General features: G+C 45.1%; 1 protein-coding gene across 3 annotated transcripts in view; it reads left to right on the top strand.

Moving 5' to 3' along the window:
• Positions 1-336: 336 nt before the first annotated feature.
• The window catches only part of PPP3CA (protein phosphatase 3 catalytic subunit alpha), a 241,899-nt gene continuing 216,887 nt past the window's right edge, over positions 337-25,348 (top strand). The window contains exon 1 of one of the 3 annotated variants that reach the window (XM_053254049.1): positions 337-1,234. In XM_053254049.1, the coding sequence (XP_053110024.1) occupies positions 1,177-1,234 (58 nt within the window). In that variant the 5' untranslated portion in view covers positions 337-1,176. Of the gene's footprint in view, positions 1,242-25,348 lie in introns of all 3 variants that reach the window. The other 2 variants (XM_053254048.1, XM_053254050.1) reach the window with 2 other exon arrangements.

Raw genomic sequence — 25,348 nt, 5'->3', positions numbered from 1 at the left:
TTACGGCCAATAAGACCGGGGCGGGGGGGGGAAGGGGGGGGCTGCTGCAGGCTGCAACCCTGAGCTGCTGGTTGCCGCTTCAGAAGTACGCCCGTCGAAGGGGCCGCTGCAATCTGCGGGGCACGACAGAGTCGCCTTCCTCCCCAAGCCTCCCTTCGCCTAAGGCGAATCGTGGAAGGGTTCTCGCTGCTCAACCAAACCCTCAGAGCACTCCAGGAAAGATGCCACCCGCCTCTGCCTCCGCCTCCCTCACGTAACCTCCCCCCCGCCGCTCGCTGCTACAGCGCCGCTTTGTTTCTCCCACCAGCTAGGAACTCCCCCCGTCTTCTCTCGTTCTCAAAGGTGCGCGCTGTTGCGCACGGCGGTGAGCACCTGAGCAAGGGGGAGGAAAGAGAGAGGCACTCCCAGGGGGGCGTCAGCTACCTTGACAGTGATTGGCAGCCCGGTCCGAGCCAATGGTAGCGGAGCTAGCGTTTTGGAAAGGGGCAGGGAGAGGCGAGTGGAAGGCTTAGGCGGGGAGGGTAGGTTGCGCCTCGGACTCAGCGGCGCTCTAGTGGCTGGGGCTGCGTGAGTGAAAGGAGAGACCCTGCGAAAGGGGTGGCGGCACTGGGTGAAGGCGAAGACGACGACCGAGAGGAGGAGGAGGTGGCGGCGGCGTGGAAGGAGGAGGCGGAGGAGGGGACGGCAAGCGGTGGCGGCTCCCGTGCAGCAGCAGGAGGAGGAGCAGCAGTGACTCTGCTGCGGGCTGCTGCGCTTTGACAGCCCCTTTAATCTTCTGGACTCCCCCCCTCCCCACCCTTCGCTTCTTTGACTGCAGTTTCTCCGCTCATCCCCTCCTCGGTTTCTTCCTTTGGCCCTAATTCTAATAAAGGCGAGGCGTGATTGACATAAAGAGAGGTGGGGGAAGAGAGGGAGAGAGAGAGACCAAAAATCCGGAGGAGGGAGGAGGAGCGGTGGAAGCAGAAGGGAAAAGGAGCTGGAGAAAGAGCCAGCAAGAGCGCCAGCAGCGGGCGAAAGGCGTGAAGTTGAGCTGTCGCCGAGCCCCAGAGGAGCCCGGAGACGTGGGGTTGCTTGGCCGTCTTTGCTGCAGCCGCCGCCTTCAGCTTTGTGTCTGGTGTGTGCGAGGGAGAAGGGAGCCAGCCTCTACCTTCCTCCGCCTCCTCCACGCTGCTGGAAATGTCTGAACACAAGGCGCTGGACCCGAAGTTATCAACGACGGAGAGGGTGGTGAAAGGTAAGAGGTGAGCCCGGACTCTGCGGGCAGCCAGTCCGCCCGTGGAAGCTCAGAGGAGCTCTGGCTTGGGTTGGGACACACGATCGGGCTTGGCAGCTGCTAGGTTGGGGCTCGCTTGCTTCTGTATCCCCCCTCCCCCTTTGCGCTTTTGCTATATAGGGAAGAAGATGCGGGGAGGGGGGCGACAGAAAGGAGAGAAGCTTGCTTCACCTAGCCCGGGCTCTCTCTGTGTGTGTGTTTACTGTGTCTGTGGTTGCAAAATGGGCAAGACGTGTTGAGAAGGAGGGAGGGAGCGGGCTTGGATAGAAATAGGAAGTGGGTGCCTGGCGATGAGGCTTTGGTGGACCGGGTGGGGGTGGGTGGGGAGGGATTGCAAATGGGTTAGGAATTTGGCACTGTGGACTAGTAACTAGGCGATGGCGAAGGTTGCTGATGGCTTGGGGGTGGGGTGGAGGGAAGCACCTGGGAGGCATCGCCGTGGAGAGGGAAGGAGGGGTGTCCGCGGGTTCTCCTCCCCCCTCGGAATCACCCCGTTACTTCGGGCTTGCGATCTTTCTCTCAAGAAGGTGCTCCTGCTGCGGCTCCTTTCTCGCCTTCCTATCTACTGCTACATTGCAGCAATTCCGCTCCCTGCCGCCCTCCCTCTTGGAGTGACTGCACGAGGCTCGCGAGAGGCAGATTGGGGGTGGGGGAGGAAACCCCCCGCTTCCTTCTTTGCGGCTGGAGGATCCGGAGGAGGGGGTGGGAAATCGCAGCAGCAGCTCTCCCTCCCCGCGCGCCCCTCTTCCCGTTCCTTAGGACATTTCTACCCTCTCTCTGCCCACCTGGTGGGGTTGGCCCACTCTAGCCTCGGCCAGGTCGGTCCCCTGAAATGCAGTCCAGCTCCCCCGCCTGCAGAAAGATGCCTGTGCGTGCCTCGCGGTTTTGACAGCTGGGCTTCTCTTTCCCTGCTCCTTTTTCTCGCATTAACATGCCGTTTGATGTGTGACAACCTGGAGGTAGTGGTTGATTCGCGGGTGGGAGGGAGGGGGAAGGAAGGCGATGGAGAGTGGGGTTATTTTCCTCTCTATTGGCTCTCCTTTTTGGCCAGCTTCACTCTTTGCGGGGGTGGGAGCAGAGAATCCATCTGTATACGTGCAATCTCCCCCCCCCTCCATTTGTCTGCTTTCCCCAGCCAATGCTGGTATGGTAACAGGCAAACCTATGCTGCTGCTGCAGTAGCAGCAAGCAATCTGTGAGCGATGCCATCCAGTCACTAGCTGGATCCATGCCTTTCAGGGATGAGGAATGCAGATTCTTCATCTATACCCCTTATGAATTGGGATTTATGGCAAGAATTTAGATGTGCTGTCAGTGTAGTGTCTCCAGCAATGAGTGTACAGTAGAAAGCAATACACAGATTATATCCACCATCTTTTTTATTTTTTGTGTGTGTTTCTCTCCACCCACCCCCCCACTCAGTGGTCTGGCTCAGTTGGATGCTAAGTTATCTAGCAGACATATTTGACAGGGAATGGGCACGTTTCTGCATGAATGAATTTAATAACTTCTTTTTTCTAAAAACCAAGTATGTGGCTTTCAAGATGCATGACCTTAAGGTGTATTGAAAATTCTTATCTTATTTCTGATTAGCTGTATGTGTGTGCACTGTGGAAATGGCTAAATATGGCAGTGTGAGAAACTACAGATGTGTGTCATTTAACAATCCTAGTCATGTTTGTTCAGAAGTCTGAACACTTTTACTTTCACATACTACTTTTGCATAAGGGATCAGGGTGTAAATCCTAACACATTTCCTTGGGAAAGTTATTTGTAATTTCAGTGTTATTTTTCCCAAGTAGATAGTTTCAGGATCATAGCCAGGGCTGCCATTGACCTCCCACTGAGGTCAGTGGCTACATTCCCATTAGTTTGAATGAGGTTGGATTGCATCCTAAAGGCACAGTCTTAAGCACTCCTTACTAGGGAGTGAGTTCTGTTGAAATCAGTGGGACATGTATGTGGGAACATAGATAGGTGCCTTATCCTGAAAGAGTCATTGGTCCTTTTAGCTTAGTATTGTTTATACCAGGCCTGCACAACAAAGCACTGTGGGTCCACAGGTAAGAATATTCTCCAGGATATTAAGGAACATAGGAAACTGCCATATACTGAGTCATACCATTGGTCCATCTAGCTCAGTATTGTCTACCCAGTTTGGCAGTGGCTTCTCCAAGGTTGCAGGCAGAAGCACTCAGCCAGTGCTCCCTCTAATTTTTTTCACCTGTGTGCAGAATAAATTTTGTTCTGGGTGGCAGTATCAAGACAGTGTGCATGCACATGTATTCAGAGTGGGGCCTTCCTGATTCAGTCTGAGTGGGATCTAAAATTAACTGAGCGGACATTAAAAAACACACACACACTTGTGTGCATGTGCACACTTTAGAGGGAACACTGCTTTCAGCTCTACCTTGGAGATGTCAGGGAAGGAATTTGGATGCTTTTCCCTAAGCAGTCCCATCCCCTAAGGCAGGCCTGCTGAACTTAGCCCCCTCCTCCCCCAGTTGTTTTTGAACTACAACTCTCATAATTCTCAGCCACGTGGCTATAGCCAGGGATTATGGGAATTGTAGGCCAACATCTGCAGGAGGGCCGAAGTTGAGCAGCCCTGCCCTAAAGGGAATACCTTACATTGTTCACATGCAGTCTCCTATTCAAATACAACCAACGTGGACTCTGCTTAGCAGAGGGGACAATTCATGCTACCTCAAGACCAGCTCCTCCCATAAGTTCTTGGACTGTCTTGTTGATGAGCAGCATTGAGACTAGATATCTCCTCTGACCCTGTGCCTGAGGCCACTGACACCAGCTCACTGGCCCCTTGACTCCAACCTTCTGCTCCCTCACTTGCTTTAATGGTTTTAAATAATTTTAATGTAATAATTAATATGCTGGAAATTTACCTTGGCCCCCGCACACCAAGTCACACTTGGTTCCAGCCCACCAGGGCATTTGAGTGTTGTGCAGCCCAGGTCTGTGCTGCCTGGCAGTGGCTCTCTTGAGTTTTCAGGCACCTCCCTACCTGGAGATGCCACCAGGGATTAAATCTGGGCCCTTCTGCATGCAAAGCAGATGTTTTACCACTGGGCTGCAGCCCCATCACTGTATGGGCTGCAGCCCCATCACTGTATGGGCTGCAAGAGAACACTTATGTAAATAATCTTTTGTCATCTCTGCTGTTTAGAAGTGTTCTTTTAGAATCCAAAATTTTTGGCCCTGTTCAGAACCACGGGAAATCTCATTGGCTTCTACTCCAGAACCCAAAAGATCTAGGGAAAATGTTGGCCCAAGGATATCTACTTGGGTATGGACCCATGTGGATCTTGCACATACAAGTTAAGGTGTTCTGTATTTTCTCCTTTGTCAAAGCTTAAAGCAGCAATGCCAAGCCAATTGATCTCAGCTAAACTTCTTAAAAATGTTTCAGGACTGTAGCTAATGGGGAGGAAGCTGTGTGGGCATAATCCCCTTAGAGATATTCCAGACCCCCTTCTTCTGTATTAGGTTAATAACTGCACTTAGACTTCTATTTAGGCGTTCGCAGTTTTGCGCTGACTTATGATGGATTCCCAGTATATTCTTAGGTCCTCTCTCCATCACGTTCCTAGCTATGGGCCTAACACACTAAGGATTGCCGCTGCAAGTATGCAGTACTAAGCGTACATACTCGAGAGTGTGTCCCATTGAACATAATGGGACTTGCTTTTGAGTAAACATGTACAGGATTGGACTGTTAGTTATCTGAAATGCTTGTCACATTACCTAAGCCTTATTCATACATTATATGTTCAATGCACATACAATCTGTGTACAGTATCCACATGTGCAGATCTGCATGCACATATAGTTCTTCACGAATTATGCTGAATGCATGTACACTTCCTATCTTACTATGCCTTTGAAGGACCTCTACCCATGTTAACTTTTGGAGTGCAGTACAGTCATTAAACATGTTTATGTGTACAAACATCTGAATGTGCATACAGCATAATGTCTGAACAGAACTTTAGTTAATAATGCATATTGAATGCCTATGATGTCACAGTAACTTAAAGCATTGAAATGCCTGTAATATTGTAACATTTCATATTGGTGTAATAGGCGTTGAATTTTATTTCTCACTTATGGAAATCCATAACACTGGGGGTTGAAGATGGAAGCAGAGACTTGTGGAGGATTCCCTGCAGTCTTTGGAAGAAATCCTATAGGAGTTATTGTGCAAAATGTTCATCACATTGTTTTGCATGAATGTGGGTTGCTGTAGGATTTGGCTTTCTGCCTCTCTGCCTACTTAAGTGCATAAATATGTAAAAGTTAGGAATTAAGTCCTAATGCACACTTAACTGAGAGTAAACCATGTTAATTCAACAGGGCTCACTTCTGGGTAAATATGTATAGAATTGGGCTGCGTTTGTAGCTAAAGTAATTAATAGGCCACAGCCTCTTAAAATTTATTTTCTAAATTGGGCCAAGGGAACTCTGAAGTACATGACTTGAGGATTTGTCAGAGCAATAAAAGGCAGCTTTTCTGTCTAAAGGTTTGTATCATTTGGCCTTCTTAAAAAGGCATTCCTACTGGGGCGGAGCCACCATTGCACGGCCCGGTTCAAAGAACCCGGGACACCATTCCTGTGGAGACACCCCTGCAGTCAAAACCATGCCACCTGCATGTGATGTTAGGTGCGAGGGGGTGGTGGTGGTCAGATGCAGAAACAAGGCTATTCAACTCCGTTCGTGAGGCCCTTCACCCAGTGCTGGGTTTCAGCGCTGGCTGAAGCAGCTCACAAATGGGGCTGAGTGGCCCCATTTCCATGACTGACCATGCCCCTGTGTCTGATGTTGGATGCAGTGGGGGTGGTCAGGCAGTGTGTGTGCACTGCTAGTACACATGCCTTTCATCACAAATAGAGGCCACCAGCGGAAGGGTGCACCCCTGCTGCTGGCAGCTCCCTATGCCACTGATTCATACTCATTATGTTTATGCCACATTACCACATGGCCTGTAACCTTTGTTCTTATGGCAGAAATATGAGAGTGCCACTTTTAATTGCATGTTCCTTTGGTCAATCAAAGTTTTTGTCTCTTCTGAAAAAGTGGTAGCCAGGAGAGCTCTGAGTTAAGGGACAAAACTTGATATAAAATGTGTTGAGGCTGAGCAACCTTATTCACTAATTTGATAGGGGTGGTGGTAATGATCCACATTAGCATTTTGCTGATAAGATTTGGAATCGTTTAACCAGTTGATTATTTTATAGAATATTTAACAGGATTTGGAGGCTTAAATATAGAACCTGGAAAGAATAATGCTCTCTAATACTCAACATGGAAATGAATAGGTTTATTAAGTTGCTTTCTTTTAAATTGCATTTTTACTGTTTGAATTCCAAAGTGGATATGCATTGTAGAAATGTTTTTTGTTCTTCTGTTCTAGTAGTAATATAGCAAATGTAGTTTTTAATCCATAGAATCCTAATTTCTCTGCTCTGTTAAATATATTTCAGATCTGGCATTTTGTGCCACTTAATTCCATGCCTATGACTCAAAGGCACTCTCTACTTTGTTCAGTGGGACATAGTTCCATATAAGTTTATAGAATTGCTGTGTCTCTCTTTTGCATCTTCTTGAAAACCTTTCCAAGAACAAAACTTTCTTTTTTTCTTTTTTGCATGTAAGCAAATTATGCTGTCCCCCACCCCACAAGACAGATTTTTAGTAATTCTTAGCAATGTATTCCGCCCCTCTGAAATTCTCTTTTGGAACCTGATGGCCTTATTAAAAAGTGGATCAAGTGAAAGAATCTAATAAATACTTATTTGGGAATAAAAATCCTAAAAACATATACGTCTTTGATCCATTCTCCTGGCTGTCTCAGAAAAGCTGCCCAGGAATTTTCCTGCTGGAGAGGTGAGGAAGCTTTAAGAGACTGAATTTTGAAAACTCAGTTACCCAGCAGAAGACCGGAGGTGTTTTGTTAAAACAAGTATTCATGTTTCAGTGTAACTTGTAGGTAGGCGCTATTATGTAATTGCTAGCAGTAGCTTTGAGGGGGTGAGAAATGCTTGCCTTCTTAAAAAGATTATGCCCCTGACACTTGGTATATAATTTTTGAAGGTAGACTGTGCTCATCAGATGGAAATGAAAGGAAAACATTTTCACCAAGTGACATTTTTGTTTGTTTCTGGTTGCTTTGGGGCATCTTTGTTTTGTATGTATTGTCACAATAAGGTCTTCACATCTTCTTGAGTGAACCTTTATTTGTGAAACTTGAAAACCCCTCTCTTGGTGCGGGGAATGAAATGGCTGTTTTATTACCTTACAGAACCTTGCTGTTGAGTGTTTTTTTTTTGGAAGCTCCAGTTTCACAAAGGCCTACAAATATGCTTATATATTAGTGTTCTGAAAGGTCAGTCCATGTGAAATGGTCACTTGGTAAAACGAGCCAGCGTGGTATAGTGGTTAGAGTGCTGGACTAGGACCTGGGAGACCTGAGTTCAAATCCCCATTCAGCCATGATACTTGCTGCGTATCTCTGGGCCTGTCACTTCTCTCTCAGCCTAAACTAATTCACAGGGTTGTTGTGAGGAGAAACTTAAGTATGTAGTACACCACTCTGAAAGAGTGGGATATAAAACATGTAAAAACAAACAAAAAACAATGGTGGCACTAAAGCAGATGCTACAGAAGAGGTCACAGAAGATTATGGGGCATACTCTGTCTTGCACAACAGCTTCTGTATTGCACAAGGATGCAAATAATTCTTTAGGAGCAAGCAATAATGTTAAAAAAAATTATAGAGGGCTTTTTTGGAACTAGCTTTGACAGAATTACCCTTTCCTCCAGCCCTTGAAAGAGTACATATTGCATGATATGAAAAGATTTTAATATTTTATTAGTTTTCTTTAAAAAAAATACAGAAAGATCCAACTAATGGGAATGTATCATTGTGAGGTCTTTTGGGTTGGCTTTAAGTTAGTTTTTCAGTTGATTTACATAAAGAGGATTTTTTTCAAAACAAAACAAAACAGGGTTAACCTTTTTTCCTGTTCAAATGAATTCTTGAATGGTCTGTAGCTGGGGTGCCCAACTTTGGTCCTGCAGCTGTTGTTGGATTACAACTCTCATCATCCCCAGCCACAGTTGCCAGTAGTTGGGGTTGAATTCCAACAATAGCCAAAACTGGTCATCCTTTGTCTACAACAGTGGAATAGAGGATATTATATAATGCAGGAATGGCTGTTTGCGCCTGCTTACTGGAATTACTATGGGTAAACCACATTCCTGCGGTGGAGTGAAGCAAGATCCTGCATCCGAATAATGGGGAAGAGAGCTGGTCTGGTGGTAGTGAGCATGAATGGTCCCACTTGCTAAGCAAGATCTGCCCTGGTTTGCAGGGTTTTGCCAGCCAGTGTAGACAATCGTGAGCTAGATGGACCAATGGTCTTACTTGGTATAAGGCCACTTCCTATGGTCCTATCAAAGCTCATGGGCATATGACTGGTAGCAGGTTTGACATGGCTGACCTTTAATACCTATCAACATAGTTGTGGTTCTGTGTGAATTTAGAATATCTGAAAGCTTAAAGTCAAGGTCTTGCAAGTGAACAAAACAGTTTAAGACTCTCAAGGAGAACCAAGACAAATGTTTTCTGTTACAGTTGCTTTGCTTGTCCAGAATAACAGTGGGAGACCTTATCCTCAAGGATTCTTATCTATTGAAGACACTGAAAGAAAGACAGAAAAAGTTGAAGCAGTAGGATTTGAATTTATGAGTTCAGAAGATTTGTATCTCAGTAATAGTTTGTGGGAAACACAATGTCTCATATTCCCAAGAAAACTGAAATGCTGTTAAAAAGAACGTGAATGCTATTCAAGATGCAATTCCCAGCGAGTCCAGTTTTAAATGCTGAGAGTGTTGAGACTTAAGTGTCAGTGTTAAAATGACCAGTTGAACACTGTAACAGATTATCAGAGTTGTAAGCTTTCCATGCTTTCTCAATAAAGCATGAGAACAGCCCATACATGGAATGGAACTGAGCTTTTAAACTTGTTTTCCTATGGTCCTGTTGAAAGTCCTCATTATATTAATCTATAATATTTGGTTGAGCAATGATTTTGGTTTAGTGTCTGATATTGTTCACACACTTACTATTAATAGAATACATGCAACATCCTTCTTTTTATTGAGGTTGGTTGCAAAGCCAACCTCAAGTTGAGGAGTTGTACATTTTTGCCCTTTGATGGTATCTCATTTACTAACAGATTGGCCTGTGCAAATTTGGATTCAATAATTTGGATTTTATCTAAAATTGCCCCAAATTGGTAAAAACTGGATTGGTGAAGTTGGAATTAATTCAAAAATACTGACATTAGAATTTTAGAAATATTTCAGAATTAGCAAAACAAAATAGGATTTCCCCCCAGAGAGGTGAATAGGAAGATTGGAGGGAAATCACGGTTGGTACAAGAACTTTGAAACTTGCTACACATGAGGGGAAGGAAGTCAGAGTCCCCTGTAATGAATTTTAAGAGAATTGGCCAATCACATGAACCACCCTCATGTTGGAGGGAAAAGGACATTCCTTTGATTTTATATTTCTTTCCTGTTGCAGGAACAGGCAAAGGTAAAGTGTGCCCTCGATTTTGACTCCTGGCACCCACAGAGCCCTGTGGTTTTCTTTGGTAGAATACAGGAGGGGTTTACCATTGCTGCCTCTCCTATGAGATGATGCCTTTCAGCATCTTCCTATATCGCTATATTCCCAGTGATATAGTACCAGCAGGGATTTGAACTGACAACCTTCTGCTAGTTGGTCAAGCATTTCCCTGCTGCACCACATAAGCTCACTGCAGGAACAGGGAGACCTCTCAAAAGGGGTTAAAAGGACTTCACAATTTCTACACCCTTAATGACTAGAAGGGAAAGTGAGAAATTCTTTCTAACCACAAAATCAGAAACATTTAAATTACTTTCACTTTCACTGACTGTGTGTTTCTGCAACGGGAAGACAAAAATTAATATAAAATCAAAGGAATGTCCTTGTTCTTTCACATGAGGGTAGAATGATAGTCCTAGGGAGGACTTCTGATCCAGACCGTTATGTAAAGTTCTGGCTTGAAGCAAGCCAGTTTTAGCCCCTTTTACCTGTTTTTAGTTCCCTTCCCCCCCCCAAATCAGAGCAGTTACTCATAGCCTTGGGGGAAAAAAAAATAGAGTCCTGCCAATCTAGGTTTCATGTGTGCCGGGTTTCATAACTGTATGCCCATCCATCCGGCAGATATATAAGGAAAGCAAAGGTGGCATGCTGTTACCCCTATTCATGAAGGCAAAGAGTAGATTCTTCCACATGCTGGTGGAATGAATGGTTCAAGGAGGGTCTTCATTCAGAAGGTTTTGTAAAGTTCTGACTTGAAACATCTTGGTTAGCAGAATGAAGGTGCAGTAGCAGTGTGCTAGTATCCTGGCAAGCAGGTGAAGGCACACCAGTAGCAGCATCAGTTGGCAGCAGCAGCAGTGCTTACAAGTAACTTGAAATTAGGGAGTTATTTATTTTCCAGTGGGTGCCAGGTGAGGTCAGAATATGAACATAAGAAGCTGTCTTGTACTGAGTCAGACCATTAGTCTGTCTAGCTCAGGACTGTTGTCTACACCAGGTCCAGGGCTGCACAGCTTCAGCCTCCCCAGCTGTTTTTGGACGACACAGCTGCCACAACCCCCAGCCACAGTGGCCAATCAGGAGCGATGGGAGCAGTAGTCCAACCTCAGCAGGAGGGCCAAAGTTGTGCAGCCCTGGTCTACACTGACTGGAAACAACAAAAACCACTAAATATATAAATATGACTTATATTGAAAGTGCAACAATCAAATGCAAATGGTGATCTGGATGAATAAAAGATATGAATGAAATGTAATAACCAAACTTGGTGGAGATGCCAGAGATTGAATCAGGGATCTTCTGCATGCAGGGATTCAGATGCTCTTACACTGAGCTATGGCCTCATTCCTTAAGAGGAATAGCTCACATGCAGTCTCACATTCAAATGCAAGCCAAGGTGGAACATACTTAGCAGCGACATTTCATGCTCACTTCCACAAGACCCGCTCTCTTCCTGAGAGGTCACTCAGCCCACCCCATCCAACTCATAATGCAGTTCAGAAAGCAAATACAGAATATCTGTTACCATTACAAATATTTATGCTGCTTATCAACAGCAGTTCTCAAAGCATGTGCATAGAGTCCCCAGGCCAGCCAACCCCAAAGCAGCAAGTAATCTTGCAAGCAAGCTATTCCCAAAGCAGGAATCAGCCTTCACTGCCCCATAGACATGTCCTCCATAAATTTTTGTCTAATCCTCTTTTAAATCCCTCTTAGTTAATAGCTATCATAGGAATCATAGGAAACTGCCATATACTGAGTCAGACTATTGGTCTATCTAGCTCAGTATTGTCTTCACAGACTGGCAGCGGTTTCTACAAGGTTGCAGGCAGGAATCTCTCTCAGCCCTATCTTGGAGATGCCAGGGAGGGAACTTGAAACCTTCTGCTCTTCCCAGAGCAGCTTCATCCCCTGAGGGGAATATCTTGCAGTGCTCACACATCAAGTCTCCCATTCATATGCAACCAGGGCAGACCCTGCTTAGCTATGGGGACAAGTCATGCTTGTTACCACAAGACCAGCTCTCCTCTCCACATCTTGGGGGCACTTAATTAAGCACTATGTGAATCTGTCCTCCCATTTTTCTGTCCCAAACCTCCTACTAGTCAGTTTCAGTGGAAGACCCCTAGTTCTTGTGTTGAGAGAGAGAGAGAGGAAAACGTCTTATCGATTTTCTCCACACCATGCAGAATTCTATCAGCTTCAATCATTCCTGCCCTGCAGTTACCTTTTTTCTAAACTAAAAAGGCAAGGAGAATGAAATTGGCTGTTTGGGGGCATAAGAGGGGTGAACTTGCAGAGCCACAGGGGTTAAAGGATGTTTCATGGCTCTGCAAATTCAAGTGCTCTGCCCCTGTAGAACAGGTGCAGGGATGTGGCTAGGACACAAATGTGACTGGTAAACAAAGTCTGATGGAGACAAGAAGAGTTGCTGAAGTCATGCCTTCAACTGAAGATCTAGCCAAAAAATTATCAAAACATGGCTCTTGTCAGATTTTCCTAATATGGCTACAACAATGTATCATTTAATTGGCATTTTATGCAAAGCACTTTATCCTTCACAGCAGCCCTGTGTGAGAGAAGGAATCCATAATCCCATTTTATGCACAGGGAACTGAGGTAGAGGGAGAAACATGTCCAAGCCCACCTGAGAAGCCTGTGACAAGGATGAGGTTTCTAGATGCAAGTCTGGCTCCCCAGAGGCTGAAAGGAGCTTGTGGCCCTGCTGGACCAGACCAGGGTCAAGGGAGGGACAGGTAAAAAGGGGGCTGATAATCAGTGTGCCATTCCTCTCCCCAAAGGTACTTAACTTCCCTCGTAGTGGTCACCATCATCATAGTTGTGAATGCTGTGATTGTACTCACCATGTCTCTGAGGATTCCCAATACCCACTCCATGTCCGAGCAAGTTAAGTGAAGAGGGTCCTGCCTTGGCCACTTGGAGGGTCTGGGCAGCTGACTCCATTCCTTGTGCTTGGAGGAAGCCAAGCCATTTCCTCTGCAAAGAGAGCGCTTCTTTTGTCATGAACCCCAATTGTCAGCGCAATATTAGTGGCGAACAGTTTTAAGAATGCGGTCGGCTTCCCTGCCACCAGGGCTCAAATGGCCTCCGTGCATGTGCAGAAGACCACATGTGTGGAGTTCATATGAGCCCTGGGGACGGGGCAGCCAGCTGGGAATGCTGGCTTGCCAGGGCTGAGGGCAAGGCTAAGGTGTGTGTATGCCACACCAGGCAGCAGCAGTTTTTGCAGTGCAAAAATTAGAGCATGAGCATGAGTGACCGGGGCGGGGGGGGTGGGGGGCGGGCAGGACCCAGCAGCGTCCTGGGAGTGGGAGAAGTGCCGAGTCAGCGATCCATCCTGTCCTGGCTAGACTACACCAGAGGGCCTACTATCAGATGAACTATCTCCCTTTAGTAATACAAGTGTCTGTTCTGAACATGATGAACCCAGTGACTAGTCTTAATTCTTAGTTCATTAAATTGTTTGCATTGGTTGAAGGAGATAAACAAGTTTGGAAATGAGGCAAAATCTTAAATGGAATGCTCAGCACTTGGAAAGGAAAGTCGGTGCCCTGGATGATACATAAAGAGGAAAGCCCACGGCACTCCCAGGTGTAATTGCAAAATAACTTCTGTTTGGCAGTCGAGCAAATTTGCCTCTGAAAACGGGTGGTTCCTGTTCTGAGCACTCACTTAGAGCTGTGGCTTTCTGCCACTTCCTACTTCTGGGGAACCCTTCCTGCATGGGTGTCTGTTGAAGAGCACATAGCAGGTTTGCACAAAGCTCTAGATGGACCAGCTGGATCTCATTGTTGCTCTTGGTAAACTGAGGGGGTTCTCAGTTTACCATTGTTAAACACACCCAACACTCTCTTGGGGAAGATCAGTGGTGTTGGCCAAGCTGTTCTTGAGGAAAGTCTGCATGCCATCATTGATCTTCCTGTTGATGAACTCCATATAAGCTTCTAAGGAACTCCAGCTTTCCCCAGGATTGAAGAATAGAACAATATCGGACCTCTGAAAAGTATACAGTGTACTGTGCTTGATTGGCCAGCAAACTCGCCTGACCTGACCCCATAGAGAATCTATGGGGCATTGCCAAGAGAAGGATGAGAGACATGAGACCAAACAATGCAGAATTGCTGAAGGCCACTAATGAAGCATCCTGATCTTCCATAACACCTCATCAGTGCCACAGGCTGATAGCATCCATGCCATGCCGCATTGAGGCAGTAATTGCTGCAAAAGGGGCCCAAACCAAGTACTGAATACATATGCATGCTTATACTTTTCAGAGGTCCGATATTGTTCTATTCTTCAATCCTTGTCTTCTTGGTTCCATGTAATATTCTAATTTTCTGAGATTGTGGATTTGGGATTGTGGATTTGTACGCCATGATCATCACAATTATAACAAATTAAGGCTTGACTTATCTCGCTTTGCATGTAATGCGTCTGTCTCATATATCAGTTTCACCTTTTAATTTGCATTACTGAAATTAATGGACTTTTGCACGATATTCTAATTTTCTGAGTTTCACCTGTACATATATGGAATTTGCCATTGGGAAGTGGTGATGACAACTAGCTTGGATGGGTTTAAAAGGAGATTAGACAATCAGTGGCTACTACTCTTGATGGCTATAGGCCACCTCCAGGTCTAGAGCCAGAAGGCCTCTGAATACCAGTTGCAGGTGATCAGTGAGAGGGGACATGCTGTTATATTCTGTTTGTGGGGGAGGGCCACTGTGGGAAACAATATGCTGGTATAGATAGACTTTGGGCCTAATCCAGCCAGATTGTTCTTCTGTTCTTATATTGCAACTAGTCCTGTTTTTAGAAGAGCTTTATAAGAGCAAGTTGTGGCCCTGCTTTCCTCCTCAGGTTTAGCTAGGGTGCAGCCATATCTGAAGGACAGAGCAAATGTCTTTTTTACAGTTATTTGCTTGTGTTATGGCTGGTCTAGCATTATCATATCTCCAAGAGGGACTGTGCCATGCCTTAGTAAAGCGTGCTGGCATGAATACCCCCCACCCCCGAGTGCTTGTAGAGTTTCCTGTCCAGTGATGGATGTTAGAGACCATTTTATTATTGTAGGTTTCCTGTGGCCAAGGGATTCCTGTCTCCCCTAATAACTCATGTATTACTAATAACAAACAGAATAACAGCCACAGAACACAGTCATTGACGTAAAGTCAAAGAAGAGTTGAGGTCTTCAGTTGCAAAAGACAGTAGCAAGTAAGCACATTGAACAAAAATACAAAAAGGCACACATCAGAATAAAATGCCCCCCCCCGCCCCGCCAAGGACTGCTAAACAGCTTTCCAAGTTGACTTCTCTGTCCTAGGTGTTTTGAATCCACGTTAGTATCCACTCAGATCTTTTCCCTTCTGCCCCGACACTCTGTTTCAGGCCTTAGTTAAAGGGTTTCACTCTCTCTTTCCCTCCTCCCAGTTCAAAACAAGAAAAGTGTTGATGATCTCATGCTCGGTCTTGTTTTGATTGGGAGTTAAGGCCATGCACAGAATGCACAACAGCAGGTGTTGTTCTCGGCGAAAACAGGGCTGTGCATAAACAGCACAAAAAGGTCTTTCCTGAGTCAAGATGGCTCTGCTCAGGCCCTTTTGCCAACTTAAATTCAGACACCCACCGAAAATTGAGTGCTGGCCATAACTGCAGCCTGACCCTCTAACCATAGTATCATTCTTTGTTAAAAGGCCAGTGGTTTCTAAAAAGTAATAATATACTTGAAAGGTTGCACACAGAGGTTGTGTGTTTAGGTTTAGGTTGCTAAATTCTTACTGCCCACCATATGTGTCAGTGCACCTAGATGTCTTGTACTGAAGGAGAAGCCACTAAACTGAAGTGGTGGGCTACTGTGGGGTTATGAACTAAAGGATGTCTGAGGTGCTCGTCCTCTTGTAGCAGTCTCATTAGAAATTACAGGATCTGGTGTGGGTGGGCAGTGCCATATTTATATTTCATATTCAGAATCACAATACCCAAGACCAACTTTTCCTGCAGTATTTATTTTATTCATTTATTTTTACATTTATATTCTGCTCTTCCTCCAAGGAGCCCAGAGTGGTGTACATAGTTAAGTTTCTCCTCACAACAACGCTGTGAAGTAGGTTAGGCTGAGAGAAAAGTGACTGGCCCAGAGTCACCCCAACCAGCATCATGGTGGATTGGGGATTTGAACTCGGGTCTCCCCGGTCCTAGTCCAGTACTTTAACCACTACACCACACTGGCCAGTAGAACATCTTTGAAAGTTTCTGCCATTTTTGTGTGAGTGAGGGGAAAGGGATACTGTATTTCTGATTAGCTATGTTTTACAGATGCCATCACGTCTGTATGTGATTCCTAATTGGCTTGGATCACTTTAGGAAGGAGATAGAGGCTCTCACTAGGAAGCAGTGACTTAAAAGGTATCTAGTTTAATGTTTGGGTGGATCATGCCTTTATTATTATTTTTAATTCAAGGCATGGTCAAAGGTGACACACTGAAAGTACCAGAATTTTATGTTTGTTCCTTTGTCCCTCCCATGCTGACATGGACCGCTAACCCTTGGCAAATCCCAGGCAGATTCAGTGGAGGCTATGTTACTATCCAGATGCTATTGTATTTGTAGCAAGGATGTTCAGTATAAGAAAACCTTGCACAGATATGATACAACTTGACATGAGTTGTACCAACCTGCTCTTGGTGGTGGAATACTGTGGAAGGCATCTGCTATCTCACTGTCTTCTGCTTCTTCCTGTCTAAGTGATATTTCGAGACACCAACATCACGAATGCAGCTTTGCTGACTTCTTTATTGCATGACATGTGCATACAATGGTGATCAGCTCCTACTTTTAAGCACACAATTTGGAAGGTGGTTTCACTAGAATTGGTTGTTTTGTAATGTGCACAGCATCAGGATGGAATGAAGCAAAGCTGTTAGCAGTTGCAACTCAAGGATCAACTGGATGGGGTCAGATAAAGCAGAGGGTTGCTCTGTGCACTGAACTGCTCCAATTTTTTTGCATTTTTCAAACTCTCTTAAGAGTTATGCAATAATCAGGGCAGGAAAAATAAAATAGCTAGGTGCAAGCATCAAATATTTAGGTGCCTGGATTTATGTACTTTCATAGCACACTATAAATGTTTTAATGCTTTGGTTCCTGCTTAAAAAGGCTAGTATTGGATTGGAAATATGCTTTTAATATTCTTTATATGACTTCTAGTTCAGGTTGCTTGAACATGGTGTAGGAAGCCTTACTGCTGAGAGCAATGTTACTTATTAATCAAGTTGAAGGGTATATTTATTGCTCTTTTGTATCCTTCCAGAAGCCTCATAAAGACAAATGAGTGAAGCCACAGCTTGCAAAAGTGGCTGCCACTTCAAGGCAGAATGTAGCGAGCATGCTCTTTATGTGGTTACACAAGCTCAGGTTTTCAAGCAACAGCTTTGTGCTCTCTTGTGTCAAATGGTTTCCACTTTGGAGACTTGCACTAGTTTCTTTTCCCATAAAAAGACAACTTAAGACTGGTGCCTTGCATTCTGAGGCTACAGTCTTGTATATGTATCCTGGAGAAGCTTCCTTATATGGAGTCGGTCCATTTAGCCCAGTATGGTCTACCCTGACTGGCAACAGCTCTCCAGGGTGTCAGACAGGGGACTGGGCCAGGAAACTTCTGCATGCAAAGTATGTGTTCCATCAGAGCTGTGCTGCTCTCTCCCTGCTGCTTCAATCCCTGCTCACATAAGAAGTCGTTGCATGCCTATTGAACCAGAGCCTTTAAAAAATATTTATATCACAGGGAGGAAAGGCACAGGGTGCTGCAAGTTGCTAGGCTATGGAGTGTATTACTTCACCAGCAGTTCCCATCCTAGGTCACAATAGCCAAATGCCATGGTGGCTGGGGATGATAGGAGTTGTAGTCCAGCATCTGGGGACTCAAGGTTAGGAACTCCTGCACTGCACCCCTTGTTTTTCCTCTCCTTTCTGAAATTTAAGGCTAGGCCGTGGCAAGCTTGAGATTGTGAACCAAATGTCGTCCTCCTTGTTTACACATGTAAAGTCCTGAAGTACCCACAGATTCCTAGCACCAGAAACAAGATGCTGTATATGTGCCACTATGGCTGTGTACTTGTAGCCTTTCTCTACACCACTACTGGACCACATAAAGAAGGGAGGCTGGCCTCTCTTTGGTTCCAGGTAGGGTAAGAAATGCGGTCCTACACTGTGTTGTATGCAGCAACATGCTTAGCATTTGATGAGTAATTTGGGTATGTAAAGGTTGTCTGTTCTATACAAGCCACCACCCCAGGGCGTTCTACCCTGTCCAGTGACAGGTCCAGGCCTGCTAGACTTCCAGGTAACCTGGGTGTTCTGAATTCTAAGATCTCTTGCTTCCCAAGTTTCTCTATGGTTGTAGTGAAGGGCTGCCCAACTTTGGCTCTCTGGCTGGTTTTCGACTACAGCTCCCATCATCCCAGCCACAGTGGCAAATAGGGATGATGGGAGTTGTAGTCCAAATTCTGCAGGAAGGCCCAAGCTGTGGAGCCCTGAATAGTGGAAGGGAAGGTTCTAATATTAGTTGCACTTGATGAAATATACATTCTGAACTGCAGGGTTAGCTGATGATTATGGAAATCTTACGAGGACAAGAATGATAGTCAGATCTCCCTCCATCACCCATTCAGTGCTTTTGTTTGTTATTTCTCTGTGTAAACTGCCCTGAGCCATTTTTGGAAGGGCATAATAGAAATCAAATTATTATTATTATTATTCGTGTTTTCCTGACCTTCTGCAAAAGAGGGATCTTAGTAGCTCTTTGGAGGCTTTTGCCCATACAATGGGATGTTAGTGCCTGAATGTAAGAGGATGTATAATATTAATGATAGGATGTACAATATTTAATATTATTTAATAATATTATAGTATTTAAGAAAACACCTCATCCTCCAGGACCCCCGTCACTTATTATGATCTTCTGGAGAGGTCTGCCTGTGGCTGCCTCCAACTCACCTGGTGGCGACTCAAAGTCAGGCCTTTTCTATGGCCGCCCCGAGGCTTGGAATGAACTCCCTGTTGTTACAAGAACTTCCCCATCTCTAGCAGGTTTTAAAAGAGCACTCAAGACACAATTATTTCACCAAGCCTTTGATTAACTGGAAGTTGGTTTTCATTGTTGTTCTGCTGTTTTAAAATTGTGTTAAATTTTTTATAACTGTTTTAATTTGGTTTTAATTCTGGTTTTATTGTTTGCTTTGTAAACTGCCACGAGACGTTGGTATGTGGTGGTGTAGAAATGTAATAAATACATGGATTTCCATCTCTTATTTAAAATGTGGACTTCGTAGCACTTGTCCTTCAAATTAGGGACATGGCACAAATCTCTGCATCCACAGGGCAGGAAAGAGGCCATCCATAGTAGTGAGAAGGGAGCATGGGGGAGCTGGGAGAAGCAGGGGCAGCGGGGAAACTATTCTCACCTTGCTCATTTGAGGCCCCTCTAGATTAAAGCCTTCAGCACCTCCCAGCAAAATATCAGGTAGCTTGTTTCCAGATGTGTGTAGCCTTCCAGCGGTGGGTGGTATCTGAGTCGCTGTCTAGCCCATAGAGAGATGTGGAAGGTCTTTTGTTGACAATGGTTGGTTTCATTGCCGCCTGGGAACAGAATGAGGGATGTGTGGATGGATGCTGCAATGAGAACTTTGCACCCTGCTTTCTGCGCTGGATTGTGGCTGTGGTTTTCTTCATTTTTGTATACATGATCAGGGGGTTTTACACACAGCAGGTTTTACCCTGGGTTAATGGGGAGGCTTTACTGCGAACTTGAAGTTGTCTCCTAAAACCGACACACATGGTGAATTTTTTAACCCTGGATATAAATCAAGTTACACTCTAATGCACAGTGTAAAACGCAAATTGTGTGTGAACTGCTCCCCAATAATTCGCAGAAACTTTGGGGTAAATCTGGCCGATATGTGAACACACACCCTCCGTTCTGGAGGCAATGTGAGTTAAAGGGCTTCAAAAGCCCCATGTGAAAAGCTTTCAGGAAGTTTTTCACACATCATCATCATCATCATCATCATCATTAATTTGATTAATAATAATGCCAACACATGGCTTTTTATGCCTCGGGGTATCTGAAGAGCGGATCTGCTTTGCAGGAGATTCACAAGATGTTTCCTTCGGGGGATTAAAATGACAGTCCACGTAGCTGTCAGCTTCTCCCCACACTCCCTGGCAGATCTTTTTCCTGTGCGTTCAGACCTCCCTGGTCCAGTTTTTCCCTCCAGCCAATCACAAATCACAGCACAGAGGGAGAGGGGAGAAAGCTTTTAAAAAAAAATAGTTTGACAACTAAGAGCGCAAGACCAGCATAATGAGTTGCAAAACAGCTGGATCAAACAGCAGGATGCTTGACCCTTGCCTTTGTGAGTGACTGCCTTCATCACATCTTTTTTCTCCCCCCCCCACAACACCCACCCCAATGGACTCTATTTGTCCTGTTTTTTTTAACACTTTAAAACAATATATATATTTTTTACTTTTAAGGCCACTGCTGATTAGTGGTGGTGGAGCAGGATGGCAGCGAGAGCAGCTCCCCCGCATCCCAAACGATGAAGGGAAGCTGCTCTGGGGCAGGGCCAGGGTGGCTGGGGTGGGTGGCACGCTGGCGAGAAGGGAGACAGGGCAGAGGTGGAGGGACTGACTCATAGGAGTCTCTAGAGCACTCACCTCTGCTGGCCATTTGACTGTCCGGGAGGGTGGGTGCAGGGGCGTAACTATAATAGGGCAAGGGGAGACAGTTGTCTGCCCCCCCAGAGGCAAGTCACGTCACTGACTTCCACAGCCGCCCGCCCGGGCTTCCTTCAGTTGTATTCATCCTCCGAAATTGATGTGAGTGTTAAGACCTGGAGCTACCAGAACAGCATGTCTTTCTCTAGTACCATTAAATGACTTGCATCGTCCACAATTTACAAAAATCATTTAGGATGATGTTCTATGCTTCTTTGTTACTGCTGTTCAGCCTCATTTCAGATGTCTTTACTTCATGAGCTGAGCTTCAGTGAGGCGGGGGGCATTTTAAAATCTTGTCTCTGGGCCCACTCCACCCTTGCTACGTCCCTGGCTGGGCAGATGGGCAGAGAGCTCCCTTTTTCAGCCTGTCTGCCTCATTTGGAGGCAGACAGGGCCAAGGAAGGGAGCTCTTCGCCCGCCCTCCCGGGTCCTCCTTCCCAGACAGTCAGTGGCTGGCGGCTGTGGCGGTGAATGCTCTAGAGACTCCGAGTCAGTTTGCCGCTACCCTGTTGTGCCCCTTGCAGAGCGCCGCCTGCCCTAGCCGCCCTGCCCCAGAGCAGCTTCCCTTCATCGTTTTGGAGGTGGGAGAGCTGCTCTCGTTACCATCATGTTCCGCTGCTGCTGCTCAGCGGTGGCTTTAAAAGCAAAACAAAAAATGACCCCTAGGTGGCCATGCCCCCGCCCCCTCCCAGTCCCTGTCCCTATTTCTGCCAATGCAGTGTGGTGTTGGCACCCTGCCCCAGTGCTTGCAATTGCAAATAACTCAGAGCAGACCATACCCCAAGCCGCTGTCAAATTCCCCTTCACTGAGTTTTGAAAAACGTAGATTTACTGGCATGACCAACACAAACATAACAGAGAAAACTGTGGTGCATAACAGAAACCCCAGGTTATTTTTCAGAAGCCTCTGAAACTAGAGGATTTGAAAAAACCGGACGTACTTCAGGCTAAGCCAGAATTTGCAGCCTCAATTTGGGGAAAATCAAAGTCCTGTCTGTCCTGGTCCCTGATAGCCCGCAGGGATGTCAGGGTAAATCAAGCTATGTGGACTGGCACACTCCAGTCAGGAGTGGATTCACAATAAAAGCCCTATGTGAAAAGCCTCCAGGTGAAACAAGCTTAATTGATATCTAAATCTTAAGTTGCCTAACTTGTGTTCTGTTTTCTTCATTGCAGTGTTGTCTAATAGCCAGTTAGGTTGTAATGATTTGTTTTGAGGCTTTTTGTTTCGCTTTCTAATTTGGATGCAAACCTTCATTACAGTGTTGCTGCTGGCGTTGAATGAAAAACTATTCATCATAACTCTCTGCTTTTCTCTGATTTGTTTGAGCTGTCTTGTTTACATATGGGGCATGGCTGATCTATCCCAGGATAGATCTGAAACCAGCAAGCCAGTATAACTTGCATCAGATAGCAAGCTATGCTCCAAGTGCACTGAGTTCATAGGGGTAACTCACCCTCTCTTTCTTGTACATTTCCACTAATGAGCTTCAAAGGTGTACTGTGATTGTGAATCTTGCTATTTCATACTGAAACTTGGGGATTCACTGTTAACTACCATCTTCCCTTCTTCTGGAGTTGGAATGATTGACAGCTGCAGTCAGTCTTGATGACATAGTATTTTGTATGCATTGCCAAATGGACAATGGGGCCTTTTAAACATTGTTTTACTCATGTGGGAAGCACAGAGAATTGAACTGAACCTGAACCCAAAAACTGGTTCAGAGAGGGGGGGTGTTCAGTGAACTTAAACTGAACCAGAGCCTAAAACACCATAGTTTCTTTGAACAAAACCAAATGCCTATATACAAAAAGCAGTATTGTTCAGAATAAGGGGTTCAGCCTTCAGGCACTCAGTTTTTAATTGTGTGATTAATGACTTGTTTCCCTGATTTTTATCCTGTTGTGTGTATTTTTTTTTTTTTGGTAAAATCCTTTTAAAAATGCAAAAATAAACACTCTTGAAATAATAAAATACTTTGTTATAGCCCAAAAAAGTTAGTCATGAGTGATTAAGCACTATTGAAATAAATGAGACAAGTTAGTCTTGACTAGCTTAAGTTCTGTTAATTTTAATGGGGCTTGATGACTGACTTTCTGTGGATTTTGTTCCCATTCAATTTATTTTATAAAGTACATTTTACTTTAAAGTACAGCAAGAGTTTGACATTCTGCAAGAGATGGATCAAAACTAGTTAGTGTCTCCAGCCAGTTACTGAACCACCTCTTCAAGTTAGTAACTGAACTGGAACTGACCCAGAGAGTTAAAAAAAAAACCACCCCGATAAACCTGAATCAGAACTGAACCCACAGTTTTAGTGGTTTGGTTCCCTGTTTTTCTTTTTACCCATGAGCATCTCCCAAAGAGCTAGAGTAAAATTTAAATGACTCAGTCATGTGGATGAGCATTGGAATTTCCCATGGAATTGGGACACGCTTCCTAGTGAGGTTGTGATTCTGTTGTTGGGATCATGTGATTGTCCCCACACACATGCTTTAGTAGTTTTAAATTTTATCTTGGCTGCATGGAGGCCACTCATGGATAAGAATGTCCCTCGTGGCGTGGGCAATTATTTAACTGATTTGGGCCCCTGTGATATCGACATTAATAGGTGAGGTGTGTTATTGTTGGCATAGCAACACTGCTGTTTGGGAGACAACATGGCTCTCATTATTTATTAAGGATTTACAAGGCTGCCAACATCAAGTCCTAGCTAACTTGTTTATGTAAGGTTTAGGATGCCAGAAGAAAGCAATACAAGTTTATAGTTCTGATTTGTAACTTAGTTTATGTGACCTGTGAGTTCAAGGTCCCAGCTCCTGCTTGTTGGGGTCCTTTAATTGCAGCAGAGCATTTTTGCTAATTTTAATTTCATATTCCTAACCCCCTTTTTCTCTCTTCACTGCTGCTCAGTGTGTGCTCATGTCTCCCTGGTCCTCCCACTTTCTGTTGTATTACTCCTTCCTCCCTTTTCTTTCCACTGAACATGCACTCTCTTCTCTCTCTGCACCTATGGTGCATGCTCTTTTCTCGCTGTTCAGCATCTACATCTCCAGCACTCAATTGCTCCTTATTGTTGCTTTTGTTAACCCACTGACAGCTCTCTCTGCAGCCCCATTTCTCAAATGACCCTGCTTCCCCCTGCCCTCCCCCCCCATGCTTTGTTACCCGTAACACTCTTTCTTCACTTTGGGCTGGTATAAGTGATACAGTCTGCTGGCTCCACCAATCACATGATGAGGAGGCGTGAGCAATGTGAATTGCATGTGAGGAGAGGAGCAGTGCACTTGGGGAAGTAAGATGTGCGTATTTGTGTCCCTCATTATATGGTGGGTTGGGCTAGTCAGACGGATAGTCTGAACCAGCCCTTTCTGAGCCACTGCAAGTGTCTTTAAAGTAAAGTGTGTGCTGTTGAGTGGGTGGCAACTCCTGGCTACCACAGAGCCCCATGGTTGTATTTCCCCTCTGCCACCCCACAGAACTTACTGCACCCAATGTCACTTCCCTTTTAGCTCTGCACCTCATTTCCTCTCTGCACCACTATGGGTTTCTCTGTGTTCCCAGCTGTCACTTCCCCCCTTCTCTGTATCTCATTTCTATTTCCTTTTCATCTGTTACTGTCTTTATATCACCTCCTGTTTTTCCCTGCCCGTATCTCTATCTCCTCCTTGCTAAGCTCAGTGGCAACAGCAAGAAAGTCATGCACTGGGTTCGTATGGCATGTGCCCATGACCTGGCCCTGCTCAGGCCTGCATTCAGCTTTGATGTTGCACTGTGCACATTTTGCCCGAGAACTCATTCAACGTTCTTCTGCAGCTCTGTGTTGTGAGGAAGAGTGGCCATGCTTTCTTTCAAGGTGTTGGAAGTGAAGGACTACACGCTGTCTCTTGTCTCAATGACATAGAAGGGCAGACTAGTGAGTCAGAGGGCTTGGGGGTCAAGACATTGGTCGTCCCTTCTCTACTGCTCTGACACTATCCCTTTGATATGTAGATTGCTAATCTCAGGGACTTCCTTCCTTCCAGCCACTTCCTTCCTCTTTCTTCTTCTCTTCCCTTCCTTCTCCCTTGCAACATGCAAGTTCCTCTCTCCCTGCACTATGTGTGTAGAGATGCAGAATCTATCTGCATCTATTTAGCTAGATAAATTAGAGATCTCATCTCTTCACTTTACTATCTAGAATGGAGTTCTATAATAAATACTCCTTGTATTGATTTGAAACTATGAACTGGCTCCAAGTTATTTTACTCTCAGCATACACACATGCCTAACCAAATTCCGCTGTGTTGTGCCTCTGTGCACTCTGCTATAATGAAAAAGGGTTTCTCTTACCAGAGAGAATTCCCAACACAAGAAAGCTTGTTTCTGCCATTACTGTCTATCTCATTGAGGTGTCCTAGATAACCTTCTTAACAACCTGAGGTTATTAGAGTTATTTCCAACAATTCCAGAGTTCTTAAAAATAAATTCTGAAAACCATTGACATACAGGGTTGGGTTTACAGTATTCATTTTGGGCAGGTTCACAAGATCTTCCAGAAAGTAAGGTGGAGGGTATTTTTTGTGTGTCATCTGAACCAGCCCAAGTCTAGTTCCTGAGCTTTCTGCCCAACATTTGC

The sequence above is a fragment of the Hemicordylus capensis genome, chromosome 5 (assembly GCF_027244095.1).
Source record: "Hemicordylus capensis ecotype Gifberg chromosome 5, rHemCap1.1.pri, whole genome shotgun sequence".
NCBI lineage: Eukaryota > Metazoa > Chordata > Lepidosauria > Squamata > Cordylidae > Hemicordylus > Hemicordylus capensis.
This window is presented reverse-complemented; position numbering and strand designations above follow the sequence as displayed.